This window comes from Penicillium mononematosum (assembly GCF_028829835.1).
Source record: "Penicillium mononematosum strain IBT 11891 chromosome Unknown utg000001l:1.0-4488741.0:1.0-4491989.0, whole genome shotgun sequence".
Classification (NCBI taxonomy): domain Eukaryota; kingdom Fungi; phylum Ascomycota; class Eurotiomycetes; order Eurotiales; family Aspergillaceae; genus Penicillium; species Penicillium mononematosum.
The window spans coordinates 3554523-3568308 of NW_026643271.1; the positions used below are offsets into that span (position 1 = coordinate 3554523).

The 13786-nt window shown below is 49.3% G+C and overlaps 5 protein-coding genes across 5 annotated transcripts; 1 reads left to right on the forward strand and 4 right to left on the reverse strand.

The window, feature by feature from the left end:
• Nucleotides 1-73: 73 nt before the first annotated feature.
• Nucleotides 74-807, reverse strand: N7519_001344 (40S ribosomal protein uS8; the record flags this gene model as incomplete). The annotated part of the gene is made up of 3 exons (XM_057288122.1): nt 74-263; nt 325-394; nt 675-807. 3 exons carry the CDS (start codon nt 805-807, stop codon nt 74-76), a joined length of 393 nt encoding a protein of 130 aa, XP_057154205.1.
• Nucleotides 808-2211: 1404 nt separating this feature from the next.
• Nucleotides 2212-5200, reverse strand: N7519_001345 (karyopherin beta; the record flags this gene model as incomplete). The annotated part of the gene is made up of 7 exons (XM_057288123.1): nt 2212-2392; nt 2444-2552; nt 2611-2848; nt 2908-3457; nt 3512-4137; nt 4201-5007; nt 5102-5200. The coding sequence occupies 7 exons, from the start codon at nt 5198-5200 to the stop codon at nt 2212-2214; spliced, it is 2610 nt and encodes an 869-aa protein (XP_057154206.1).
• Nucleotides 5201-6981: 1781 nt separating this feature from the next.
• Nucleotides 6982-9545, forward strand: N7519_001346 (uncharacterized protein; the record flags this gene model as incomplete). The annotated part of the gene is given in 4 exon segments (XM_057288124.1): nt 6982-7385; nt 7399-7828; nt 7889-8460; nt 8519-9545. The coding sequence occupies 4 exon segments, from the start codon at nt 6982-6984 to the stop codon at nt 9543-9545; spliced, it is 2433 nt and encodes an 810-aa protein (XP_057154207.1).
• Nucleotides 9546-9652: 107 nt separating this feature from the next.
• N7519_001347 (glycoside hydrolase family 88 protein) lies at nt 9653-11249 on the reverse strand (the record flags this gene model as incomplete). The annotated part of the gene is made up of 4 exons (XM_057288125.1): nt 9653-10760; nt 10825-10943; nt 11006-11167; nt 11223-11249. 4 exons carry the CDS (start codon nt 11247-11249, stop codon nt 9653-9655), a joined length of 1416 nt encoding a protein of 471 aa, XP_057154208.1.
• Nucleotides 11250-11991: 742 nt separating this feature from the next.
• On the reverse strand, nt 11992-13449 carry N7519_001348 (uncharacterized protein; the record flags this gene model as incomplete). The annotated part of the gene is made up of 1 exon (XM_057288126.1): nt 11992-13449. The coding sequence occupies one exon, from the start codon at nt 13447-13449 to the stop codon at nt 11992-11994; it is 1458 nt and encodes a 485-aa protein (XP_057154209.1).
• Nucleotides 13450-13786: the final 337 nt, after the last annotated feature.

The window sequence follows — 13786 nt, forward strand, 5'->3', positions numbered from 1 at the left end:
CAATACAACCAACGCCATGCATAACCAGTCAAAGCAAGAACTTTTTCTCAATTCTTTTTTAGAACGACTCCATCTAGTAGAAGAAGCCGAGGAGCTTGCCAGCAACGTGCTTGCGGCGAGCCTCCTCGTGGTCCATGATACCAGCGGAGGTGGTCAGGACAACGTAACCGAACTGACGGGAGGGAAGGAGCTGGGTAGCCCACTTCTCGAGGTCACGGAGCTGGACGGGGTAGCGGGGGTTGATGACACCACACTTGTTGAGACTGGAGAATGAAAGTTAGCTTCATGGTCAATTTATGTAGATGGATGTATGTAAATACGTACCGGCCGTTGAGCTGGATGACAATCTTGCCGGAGCGGTGGTCATCGACCTCCTCGAACTCGCCAATGTAGCCTGAGAAAGAAAAGAGTCAGCATGTTGTGAAAATTTAAAAGTCGTCAAATACTGAAAAAGCCATAACAGCGCTTTGGAAACGTGTAAGATCTTCACAAATTGATATATCGGACACTTAAAAGGCAGACGTCGTAGGTTGTTTGAGACCGGCCGCCTAGTTATCAGCCCGAACGGGTGGGAACAAATATGCTCAAGACAAGGAATAGGAAAAAAAGGCAGAAAAAGAGAACGCATCAAAAATAAACGGAAAGACGAAAAGAAAATTTCAAAATCGACGTACCGTGCTTCTGCATGACAGCAAGGAACTTGACGATGACCTTGGAGGAAGGACGGATGAGGACCTGGCGCTTGCCAGCCTTCTCGGCGTTGTTCATGGCGTTAAGCGCATCGTTGAGGACGGAGGTCTTGACCATTTTGGCGGTTTAGTAGAATCGAGATTCTCAAATCGTAACGTTTAAAAGTAAAGATTATGAGGTATCTGTTCGACGAAGGCGGTTCAAGTCAGCCACCACTAGTCTTCGAGCGCAAAGAGTGCCCCTTTTTGCGTTGCAAGGAGTTCTTCAGCCCGTGCCGAGTTGGGAGATGCGTATCATCTTGGCTTCCTGGATCGCGATTCCTGAGAATTATCTATAATTCACTTGGAAGCAATCTAGACAAGATGATTGCATCCCCAGACTAGCTGAGAGGCTGTTTTGGGGAGGGCATAACACATACCTCGAGAGATGGTCGTCGATGGATGAAGCGGAAGAATTCGACGATCGGTGAAAGTTTGGTTTTCGGGTGGTGCGCGGGTAGGGTTGTGACGCGAGGTAGCCCTTATCGGCCACGTGACGATAAGAATTTATGCTTCCAAGGTTATCCATGGGTCTATGTGGGTATGTAACCTTGGAAGGCATCATTTATTTTCTACCTACATATGTATGTAGGTATAGAACTAGGTACATACATGTAGTTAGCTACAATTTACAATGTAGATGGGCCTCTAGGGCTCTATCTACACCATAGATGTACTAATGAAAGGTAAAAACGAAAAGTCCCTATTAAAACTTCAAAAGGTAATCATACAAACATCTTTACTTCAACTACTACTACTAACTCATCGGCACATCATTCACTTATTCCATCCGTGGGCAAGGCTGGGATGGGTGGTTCTATACATGGTCTCCAGCGTGATAGCATGGTTGTGGGCAAATATCGGCGTATACGAGGAAGGGAGATGAAATCAGGGACAGCTTTTTCATGACAATGACTCTTTTCTGGAGGGGGTGACATGAGGTGGAGGGATACATGAATGGGGAGCACAGTAGAAGGGGAGGGGATACATGAATTCTTGGGCTACATGAGTCGCAATGCTATAAGATGCGAGGGAGGGGGTCTTGTCTAATTAAAAACAACATAGAAGGGGGATTGGGAAAGGTGAAAAGGGGTTGTATCAAGAAGAAAAAGGAAACTCAGACAGGGCCATACAGAATTGGGAAGGGTAACTCATTCGAACATGTGTCATCAGGAAATTGAGTACCAGCAAAGGGTTTGGAGGAACGGAGTTCGTGACCAAACGGAGTAATGGGAGGGGAATCCTGTGCTGGGAAATAAAGGGGAGAGGGATTTGAGGCCATCGCCAAGCGCTCGGGTTCGACAACGTCGAGAACGGGACAGCTACCCTGCACACATCAGGAGCGCCAATTTGGTGTGGGCTCAAGCGGCCCTAGGACCTGTGGCATGAAGGCCAACAGGGCCGATGTGAGTGGCAGACGCTTTGGGCGACGGAATCGGACCAGAAGCACTTGTAATCAACCGCGTGAGACATAGCGGCGGCTTTACGACATGCCAGCACCCATGTTTATCTGGCGCTTGACCTGCTCACGGGTCCAGCGGGCAGTCTCAATTGTGCGCTCGCTGTACTGTCTGGTTGTGCGAGTCTCTCTCACGAGAGCGGTGACCCAGTCGTTGCGGAAGTAGGCAGCGAGCTCGCCGTTGGGGAAGGCATCAGCAAGATCACTGGTGAATAGTTAGTATATGAAATCGAAACTAGAAGCGGTGAAGACATACCCAATAACACCCATGGAAGACCGCATCAGACCTTCGCTGCGGTTGCTCTCCTGGGAGATAATGTGAAGAAGCTGGAAGATAGACCCGATGAAAGGCTGGAGTTGGGTGACTGCGATCTAATTAGCATGCTGACGTCGGATCTATGTGGAGAGTAAAGAGCAACGTACTCGAAGGAGTGCCCTTGTAGGACAGAAGAATACCACCCCAGGCATCCATGATGCCTTCACGGAGAGAAACAATGTAATCCACCATGTCGTATGGGAGGTCGGCGCTGGTGGTGACGCTGGAGGCTTGCTGGAGAACCTGGCCAACGACCGCCAAGTACGTATCAAAGTTAGTTCCGATGGCCTGGGCAATATCGCCGAAGGTCTCAAGAATAGCAGGCTTGAGCTGGTTGGTGGAAGTCTGTTTGAGAGATCAGCATTGGACGTCAACCACGGTATATCTGAGAGAAACAATCTCACCTGGAGAGTCTTGAGTAGGAGGTTCATGAAGGTGTCGCAGTAAGGCTGGACCTTCTCGTTCAAAGCACGAGCAATGTCACTGACCAAGCCGATGGCCATAGAGCAGAGACCGGGCTCTTCCTGGTTGCCCAGGGCGTTATACAGGAATGGGCTGAATGACTCCATGTACTTGATGAAATCGTCCTCAAGAGCACTGGCAATAGCACCAACAGTGGCAAAGACGACATCCGGCACGCTCGACTTGGCGCCAACGGTAGTTAGAACCTGAAGCAACACGCTCATAATACGGTCAGCCTGAGGCTTGATCTCGCCCTCGAAGCGCTGGACGATGGCCAGAATGACACTGATCAAGCTAGTCTGCATCTCCTCCAGGAGAATACGGTCCTCGGCGCTAACGACCTGCTGCTGCATAGGAATAGTGTGCTCAAGACGCTGGATAATAACATCCGAAAGAGTTGCAACCATGGGCAGGCTGTCATTGGCAGAGTTCATAACAAAGGAGTTGAGAACTTCGTATCCAGCGGTACGGAGCTGATTATCGGCGTCTTGTCTGTACGGTCGTTAGATAAAAGTAATCAAAATGATATCACTTAGGAAAACATACCGCTCGGTCACAGTCAGTAGGGACTTCACACTGTCCTCAAAGTGCTTCGACAGAGGGTTGGTCTGCGAGCCATCGTCACCAGCGAATCGGTCTGCGACGTTCATAAGAGCCCAGCAGCAGGAGCTGGCAATCTTGGGGGAGTTGGCGAGGCCGTTGAACAGACACGAGATAAGCGGCTGAAGGTGGACCTCGGGGTCTAGAACCTCGGGGCAGCAGTCGCACACGCGACCCAGGGCGTAGGCAGTGGAGTCCCGGACGGGGATGGAGCTATCCTCCATCATGCCAAGCAAAACAGACAAGGCTTGTTTGATCAGAGGCTCCAGAACGCTAGGTTCGGGGCCTTCCATAATAGCGCCGAAAGCAGCGACAGCGGCATCACGACGGTGCCAGTCCTCGTTGCGGATGTTCTCCTCGACGAAAGTCACGACGGGCTGGATGACATCACCCTGCACACACTGGGCGTAAAGCTGCATAGCCTGGTAAGCAGCGCGGGAGACATTGTACTCATCGTCGCCAGCATCCTCGTCCTGTCGGCACATAGATTGCAGCAAGACAGGAACAACCTCGCGGGTAGCGACGCGAGCAAATCCGAAGAAAGGACGAGCCTCAACACCCTCTTGCTGAGCCTATAAGAAACATAACGTCAGTAAACGGCCAAAGCTACTCGGGCTCGTGCGCTTAGCACATACCTCAACGTTGTCATCCTCGATGGCAATCTCCTCTTCGCAAACAGTACACCAGAACTCAATAGCGAGCTTGGCGACTTCCTCCTCCTCGCTCTTCATGCCCATGATGCTCAGGCCAAACAGGGCCTTCTCCATGTAGAAGCGCATCTTGTCGTAGTAGGATCCCATGATGCGGTTCAAGCAACCGAATGCAGCAGCCTGTACACGGACCTCATCGGCCTGGGTGGCCTCGCAGACGACCTGCATAATGTAGTTGCGCTCTCCCTCGTTGTCCATGTTGGTTCGCACGAAATCCACGGCATCACTGAGAGCGGCGATAGCAGCGTAACGGACATCCATGTTCGGCTCCTCGCGCCGAGCACCCTGGACGACCGCAGTAAGGATAGCATTGGAGTGTTGTGTCAGGCTGGCGCGAAGATCGGGATCTTGCGACTCGCAGATGTAACCGATGGTAGTGAGAGAAGACTGCTTCAACGCGTCGTTTCCACTGGCGACATTTTGGACAAGAATGCCCATCAAGTCGGCCCACTCACCACGCGGCAACTCGATAGCGGCGATGGAAACAATCAGTGTGGCGGCGGCATTTCCAGCGCGAGCATCGGGTGAATGCAGGGTCTTGAGTGCAAGCTGTTTGACCTGTGTCTTGGTCTCGGCGTTGATGCTCTGGGCCCATCGGAGCTGCACTTCGCGCAACTTGGCCTGATCCCGGAAAGTGAAAGCGTTCTTCAAAGCGATACCGGCAGCGACACGGATGTGAGCGGGGCTGCTCTCATTAGCGAGCTCCTGGCCGAGGGTAACGAGGTAGGCGGCCTATCGGGCGACAGAAGTATCAGCATTTGGGATCCTAGGGGAAATCTTTCATGACTTGTGGTAGGACGAGAGGGGGTAAAGGGGAGACACATACGAAGTCAACCTCTGCGGCATGGGCGAGTTGCTGTTCGGCATTGCTACGCTCAGCCGCATCTGGCGCAAGGGTACTCTGCAACACCTGACGGGCGTCCATGATGTGCAAAGAAATGAAGGATGTGGGGTGGGAAGAGAAAAAAGAAGGAAAAAAGAGCTGAAGAAAGGATTAGAAAAAAAAAGTATTTGAAACCCCTCTGGACCCGGTTCAATCAAAGGGTTCGACACTCGGTGATCACCACGGTAGAAGCAGTGGTGGAAAGAGGATTTCCTGTGGAAGAGGTGGGAAGAAGGGACGGGTGTTTTTGTGGATATGACGAGGCGGCATGCACTAGGTCTTTCCGCGACAAGAGGCAGAGAGAGGAAAAGGTGCCTTGAGTGCACGCCCAGATTTCAACACACAAATAATTTTAGGTGGGAAAGTCTGAAAAAGATGGGAATAGGTGTAGAAGTGCAAGATATGTGAAGAGACTAAAACAAAGATTCGAAGCAAGAAAGACCACAATGGGTGAGGTTCTACGGGGGTCGCCCTCTGATTGGCGGGGTTAGTCAGGTACACGTGATTTCCAAAGTTTCTGCCTCAGGCGGTATAACTTGCTCGAGGACTTTGCCTACACCAAAAAAAGAAAAGTGATAGATCTGAGAACATGCTCCTCCTATTTTAATGACCTCGACTTCCAAAAATTTGCCGCTTCTGTACCTCTTTCTCACTGCACTTTGTAGCTCGAGGACCCTTAGTGCTGAGTGTTCTCCACTGGATTCCTGATGAGTCTCACAACTCTATCGAGACTTACACAAAGAAGTATCATGGTTACTAGTGAAGTCCTACTAGTAGAATGCCCTGTATGATCTGTGGTTTTTGCCACACTCTTATATGATTAGTCTACTGCCGTGTGGTACTTGTCCTTTTTAAAGGTTATAACAAGAAGAAAGAATATACCTACATAAACAAAGACATTTGAAATAAAATTCGAGTGTTCTCACAAGGTTTCTTTCCCACCATACGATAGCCTCTTTTCATCGTTCCCGTGATATAGATTAACTCAGTCAGCCTATGAGGGATACAAGCCGTTATCTAAAGGATTTTGTAGCCGTATAGGTCATGAAGAAATTGGCCAAGGCTATAGGAATGGAGACCTATTGTTATTGTGGTGCAAAAGTAGCGGGATTGAGTATGCAAAATGTACGTCCTTTTTATTTATGAAATATATCTCAAGAATAGTCGCGTATGCGGCCGTAATTTTGAATCTTCTTGGTTGTCTTCTTACTTCAATGTTCTCTGATAGTCTTCTTATGTCTTCTTAGTGGTCTTTTTAGATGTCTGGTTATATATTTATTTTCTCCTCTTCTCATATTGTTGGGTAGACAGAGAAAAGGGCCAAAAAGGCTTAGTTTCTGAAATGGACTGTTCTATGTATATTTAGGATATATATACTCGTAGTAAGGGTAAGTTAAGCAGATTTTCACGTTTAGATGTGTCGGCTTATTGTTAAGAGATCGCCGAAGTCACAATTTACTGATCCTTTCTAAGCCTTTTTATATGCATGTCCAAGACTTTTTCACCAATAGCCTACTACATTAATGAGGCTGCGATAGTGCGAGGAATCCGGAGTAACGTTGTCCGTTGCCCGTTGCTCCGCTTCCCCCGGTCCCCTTTCTAACGGATGAATGGCGATGATCACTTTTGTGCAGGTGCGCGAACTTACTTTCCCCATGGGGTTTCTTCTCCAGCCGAGAACACGTGTCTTCGTGCGTTTGCCGTACCCCACCCTTTAACGGTGAAGTCGCTCGAGTTAAACAATAGGTCTCTTGATGCTGTAGAAGTTTCCATCTGCACTGTTCGTTAATATTGCAATAGGTGTTGGACTTGAGAGACTTTCGATGCCACCCCCATCGACCCATACCGAGAGCGAGGCCAATGGCCAAGAGCCACAGGATGCATCAAAGTTACATGAGGATCTACCCGCTTGCCAGCTTTGCCGAAGGAAAAAATCCCGCTGCAGCCGGACCCAACCTTGTGTAGAATGCGCCCGCTCCGGCGCCGACTGCGTCTATGATGAGCGTCGCACGAAGCCGGGCCTCCGCACTGGCGCAATGGACCAACTTTATCGCCGCGTTGAAACTCTCGAGAACATGTTCCTCGGTCAGGAGTTACTCTGGCAACAGATGTGGAAGACTATGTATCCGAATGGGGCTCTATCAGCGTCAAACGAGCGATCTACCAATATTGAAGATCTGGCTAGGCGACGAGATGAGCTCAAGTCCGCTTTGCTTCGCACATTATCGTCAGTAGACCAGAAGGGACGAAGAACAAGTCCACGCGAGTGCGGAGTCAGCTCCGCGTCCAGCAAAGAGACGACGCTGCACGGTGACTACTACGCCCTTCGTCCCAGGCAGCATGGATGGCGACGCCGACGGTCTTCTTTCGACCGAGATTATGACGGAGCTCGTGGGCTTCTACTTTGTTAATATACACCCCTGGATACCAATTCTTCACGTGAGAAGGTTTTGGGAGCGCATGCAATCTCCAGACGAGCGTCCTCGTATTTCCTGCATCCTTCACGCAATCATCGCTGTATGTGTACGTTTCTCCAAGAGCAAAGAATTACGTGACGCAGAAACGAAGGCATCTGTCGCAGAGAAGAGCAGAAAAAGGGTGATACTGGCCAGCACCGATTGTTACTCGGTCGAGAACTTGCAGGCACTAATAATCATTGCATTTGAAACAGTGAGTCGCATAAAAAGACCGTTCGGTCCCTCTAGTCAACTAATTCCTCTCATTCCGCAGATTGAACGAGGATGCGGACCTTCGTCATGGTCTATCGTCGGCAGTGCTATCGGCGCGGTAAATCAACTTCAACTCGGGGTCGAGGAAGACGTTTTATACCGTCCAACCAATTCGGGTGAGTCGTTGATTCGGCGTATGGTTTTCCTGCCTCCGTCAAGGTCTTGGAGCGAAGCGGAGGAGCGTCGGCGAATCCTTTGGGCTGTGTTCTTGATGGATCGCTTCTGTAGTGTATCTACAGGCCGGGAGGTAAGCCTGGACAGCGCCGGTTTGAAACGTCGCCTTCCCTGTGAGGGAGCGGTCTGGGAGAAGGAAACCGAGATTTGCGCGCCTTTCTTCGGCATCTCGGATTCAAAGGATACCGCAGCATCCTCATCGCTTCTAAGTGGCAGTGGAGTGTCGACAAGCTCGGATGACGACCTCTCAATAGGTGGATTTGCGTACAATATTGAGGCTACTGAATCACTTACGCTGGTCACTAATTTCTTCCTCGACCATGCGTTCATTGTTGCAGATGCCGAGAAAGCTCGGATTTGGATGATGAAATTCAAAGAGTTGGATTTGCGACTCATCCAGTTCGTTCTGTAGCTTCAATTTGCGCGTGTGGCGTACTAACGTCATGATACCCTCTAGGTGGAAACTGTACCTGCCCCGGAGGTGGAGAGAGGCATCCGTGCTGAATTCCGACGGGGTCATGGACCCGAACCTGACACTGGCGCATATCACACATAATACCGCGGTCATTCTATTGCACCAAGCAATTGCCTATCCACCCCCGCACTGGCAAAATTGCTCAATCAAGCTGCCATCTACATCATCTGCAGAAACATGCCTAGAGGCTGCATCCGAGATTGCTACTATTGGGCAACAATTCCTCTCATTATCGCCCATCTTTACCAACCCTCAATTTTCTTTCTGTCTTTTTATTGCCGGGAGAATGCTCCTGGCCCATGCAAGATACAACCAAGTCACTGTTGCATCTGCTCTCGATATCTTGGTTGCGAGCCTTCTCGAGATCTCCCAGCGATGGACCGGGAAAAAAGATACTACAGGCTCAATAGGCGACAACCTGGCCTCGACGTTTGCGAAGCGACTCATAAATGCCCAAAACGACTCTAGTGCTGCCCGTCGCCCGAGTCTAGATATCAGGGAAACCGCATATTGGGACGAAAGCCAGGGCCAGCCTGCAGCACTACTTCCTCCCAGCACCTCGCCATTTCAGCCTGGTATACACACGTCCGGAGCTTCCAATAAAGAGCATCATGCTGGAGACATGAGAAGACAGTCGCCCCAAGAGTCGTATGGTCTGGATCCATTTAGCCTGGCTTTCCCACCACTCCCACCGTCTTTCCAGCAAGGCTTTCCTATTTTTTCTGCATCAGACCAGATCTCCGTATATGGGCAATCTGGTGTTTATGAGGCGAACCCCCAATTGAATATGCAGTCACAAGATCCGGGTCTTGATGTATGGCAAGATGCCAATGCGGCATTTGGAAATGACCTCAATCTTCAAGCGGACCTCGCGCAAGTTTTCAATCCGACCCCTAACCCCGGCCAGAGGATAAGTCGCTATGGTGCAGTACATGTTACGAGCCAGGACCCAGACAATGGCTCAAGGAATTTCCCGACGACCGACAACATCAATGGGCGAAAGCATTAATACTAATGTACGTATGTTCTTCAATCAAATGTATCATTGTGTATCTTCTAGTAGATTGACGTTTTGAAAAGACGACGAGTGTCAAGCACAACTCCGACTCCCTCCATCTATTGAATTATCATCACGCTAGGATCGTCAAGCCCCATCTCAAGAATCAAGTTGCCAAAAAGCAAAAAGTAATAATCCGCATAAACCAGCCCGTGGTTTGACCACCTTCTTGGCGCGAACTCGTAGTTATTGATGGTGGCACCGCCCAGAATAGTCTCACACGCTTTTGACACCGTGCTAATATCATGCACAGTGTGCAGAATATCGAAGCCGTCCCCGTCTTCCTCATGGATACAGCCATCTGGATAGACTGAAACTCGCGATGCAGGGGGTTTAGCCTCAAACCGAAGAGGTTCATGGTCCATGAACTTGTCAACAACCCGATTGACTAGCTTTATTGCTTGACGGAGGTAGTGGTTCGCCCCGTGGCTACCCATAAGCTCTTTGTAAATGAGAAGCATGCCACAAGCGGCGATCATAGCTGCAGACGTATCGCGGGGACACGCTTCTGTCACTGGCGCATTGAAATCCCAGTAAGGTACTCCATCAGCCGGCAAATGCGCAATAAAGTAGTCTGCCAGGTCTTTGGCTGTGTCCAGGAACGACATATCCCGAGTCCAATGGAAGGTCTGCATGAACCCCAAAATCCCCCATGCCTGTCCACGAGTCCAGCAACTGTTGTCACTATAGCCCTGGTTTGTGAATCGAGATTTGACATTGCCGGTCTCCACATCAAGGTTCACGACATGGAATGTACTGTTGTCTTTCCTGATATGGTGTTTTTGTGTCGTGCGCGCATGCGCCAGTGCAATTTCATATAAAGCGGAATTCGAAGTCTCCTTTGCGGCCCAGAAAAGGAGATCGAGGTTGAGCATATTATCAATGATCACCAAGAAATCCAACGATGGATCAGTGAACTTATACCGATTGGTAACGCAGATGTCCCAGCTGCGCAAACACTGCGTGACAGCGTTGAACCGACTCGCGAGCGAGTGCGCAGCCATGACCAAACTGTTAAACGCAGCTGGGTCCCGCTTCAGCTCCCAGGCTTTCATAGCCCACGGTGCGATCATAAACCCGACATCATGTGTATCGCGCTTTAGTGCGTTCTGATGAAGATTGGCCGTCCACCACCGACATAGGTGCTCGAGTAGGAGTGGGTGAGGTCTTTATCTCGGGGTTGTTGTCGACAGGTTCAGGTAGACGTGCATTTCGATTATAACGAGTCGACCGCTCGAGCAGAAGATAAAGGGATCCCGGAAAGAAGCCCGATGTCCAGAAATCAAGGGTTCGGTAGACATATTGGCCCCTATCGTCGGTATATTCCGGATAGAGCACGGGCGGGTTGGACTAAACATACATGTGCAGGTTAGCTTTGGTTTATTGGAAGATTTGCTGGGTAAGGTTCTTACGCTACTCAGTGCATGAGCAGCCACAGTCCATAGCTTCGCCTCGACAGATTCTGAGAAAAGTGCCTTTGTCACCTGCTCTGGCGATGGCTGGGCCGTGCTCTTGAAACCATTCACGCGATTGGAGTCCCATAATTCTGGACTTGTCCGCTTCGTAATGTGCTCCTTGTAAAAAGGTCAGCAAGAATATACGGGAGGAACGTATTGGGCTCAAACATACAGTGATGGCGTTGTTATCAAGATGCATTTTTGGAAAGACCTGAGCGGAAATAGGTCGATTCAACGTAGTAACCTTTATATCGAATATTCAAGAAAGAAGATCAAATTAAGATACTTGAACCTGGCCATTTAAACTGGCTTGTTGATTCTTGTGTTCTTGTGGACAATCTTGGCCTCCGGGGGGGGGGTTCGTAGTACCGGGGATTGTTCCGGGACTTCACCCGCCATGTAGAGACCAGGCAATCGGCTCTGGGGGGTGATAGTGTCCAGCATATCAAGTAGAGCGGCTCGCTGTATGCAGATCGGAACACGTTTAGATCTCTGACACATGCCCAGGCATTGATTAACCTAGGAAATTGGTGCCAACGAATCTACTACGGATCCCTACACAGTTTCAATTAGCATGGAATGTTGAGGCCAAACTCATTTTTATAGTACCTATTTGATAACTGATGGAGGCTAGCTTTGTGTGGCATCTAGATACTAATTAAGCCAGTATAGGGTAGTTAAAGGGACACACTCAATGTTTACCAGAGTCTGTCATTGGCCCTATTCGGATAATCAGCACGTCCCATAACTTTTCTAACCGACACCATACTCAAAAATGGACCGAATTTAATATTGTTCATCCGCCGGAGCAGGCAATAGAGAGAGGTTGTATTATTCTAGGAAGCCATGGAGTCTTGGATGAGTTGATTTCACACTAAACTACACGATCTACGTTTCAATACTTCTATGAGGCTAAAGAATCCTTGATAACAAGCTATAATTCATGACGCGATGAACTTGACGTTTTTGACATGCTCATTGGCAAACAAAGGAACAAAGTCCGAGACCATGTACCATCTGGGCTTCTCCATCTGGTCGTGAATCACCTGGTCATCGATCTTGAGGTTCTCGAAAGTAATATCCTCGACCTGCCGGGCCTCATTATAACCCAAAATGAGGGACGGATTAATTGTTCTGGAGACTCGCGTGCACAAAGAAATGTCTTTGAAAGTCACATTTCGAATCGCTCGCCCAGGGCCAGTAGTCCACATCTCATTTTGCATCACTCGGATATTAAAAAGTTGGCCGCAGGTGATCCTTTCCACTCGGACATCCTCTATATTGACATCTTGGATTAGGTTCGAATCGGCAGCGTTGATAGCGATACATCCTTGGTACCACAACTGGTTCTCCTCTTGATCCAAGATATCAATATTCCGAATCGTGACATTGCTGGTCGTCTCCGGATTTTCGCAATTGCCATGCGTACCGATCATGATAGCGTGAGCTATGTCGGGAAGCAAAACGCAATTTTGAATTGTGATGTTGCTAGAATTACCATACCAGTCCCAGCGGTGAGAATAGAGCGCAATGGTATCGTCGGAGTTGCGCAAAAAGCAATTTTCGATCATGATATCGGACGAACAGAAGAAATCCACTCCATCTCCGTTGCCAGAAGATGAGAACGAGCGATATCTATTGACATGCACGTTCGTACATTCTCCTGCGGAGAGACTGAATCCGTTTGCTCCCAAGGACGTGACACCTTCCACACGAATATTACTCGCTTGGCTCATATGTATTGCACCACCGTGTTCTCGATGGATGTATCCACCCTTTGGACCGAGTATAAAGCCGTGCCCTCGCACGGAACTGTTGGAGACACCAACAAAGTTCAGCCGGAAGGTGACGAAAGCTCCACCGGCGATGTACACGGTTGTACCTGACGGTATCATGAGATTGACCCCGTCGGTGATCTTCAAGTACGCCGATCCCTGATTTAACCCTGGTCCAAAGTACCAGACGTCTTCGGTATCCTCGCTGGGGGCGTGTGGATCAACCGTGTTTGTGAGTAAATGGAGGGCTTTCCACTTATTGCCATTCAGTTCGAGCATCACGTCTTGAGCGCGATCCAAAGTGAAAGTGATTATGTTATCTCGCAACTCAGTGGTGATGCCTCGTGAGGCTGGTCGGATCGCTGCTAAGTCGACTGAGCCTAGCGTATACGTGACCTTGACCCTAACAGGTCCGTCGAAGTCGAAGGACGCCACTGCGACGGAGTGATAATTGAAGTCATTGCGAATGGTGCTCGCATTCGCCACGTCAACGGCATATGCGACGACTGGAGACCATGGATTTTCGGTGTGTTCTGTTTTTGGCTGCACATGAACGATGAAATCTGGATTGATCAAAAGATCCGGAGGACTATCGTATGTGTGAATCAACGAGGTAGATGCCATGGTTGAAGTTTAATGGGTCTTGTGCTGAGAGTTAGTAGGAATTACAATTTATTATGCATTAGCTTGAATGGGACTTTTCCTTTTGGCATGTGTTGAACAATCCCCGGAGAACGGGGAAAGTGCTGGAGCAACTCCGGTTCCTATCAATTACTACTGACTGTATAGGATGTAAGAAGTAAGGATCTTCTTAGAGATGAGATCTCGGGTGATTTAGCCCAAAATGGGATTAGTGGATTATTTGTTCTATTAAGTCGGAGAATGTCCGGCGCTCCCTCCGTAGGCCGTTTTGGCAAATGGGGGCAAAGTGTCGGCTAATCAGATTCCCAACGGAAATCAT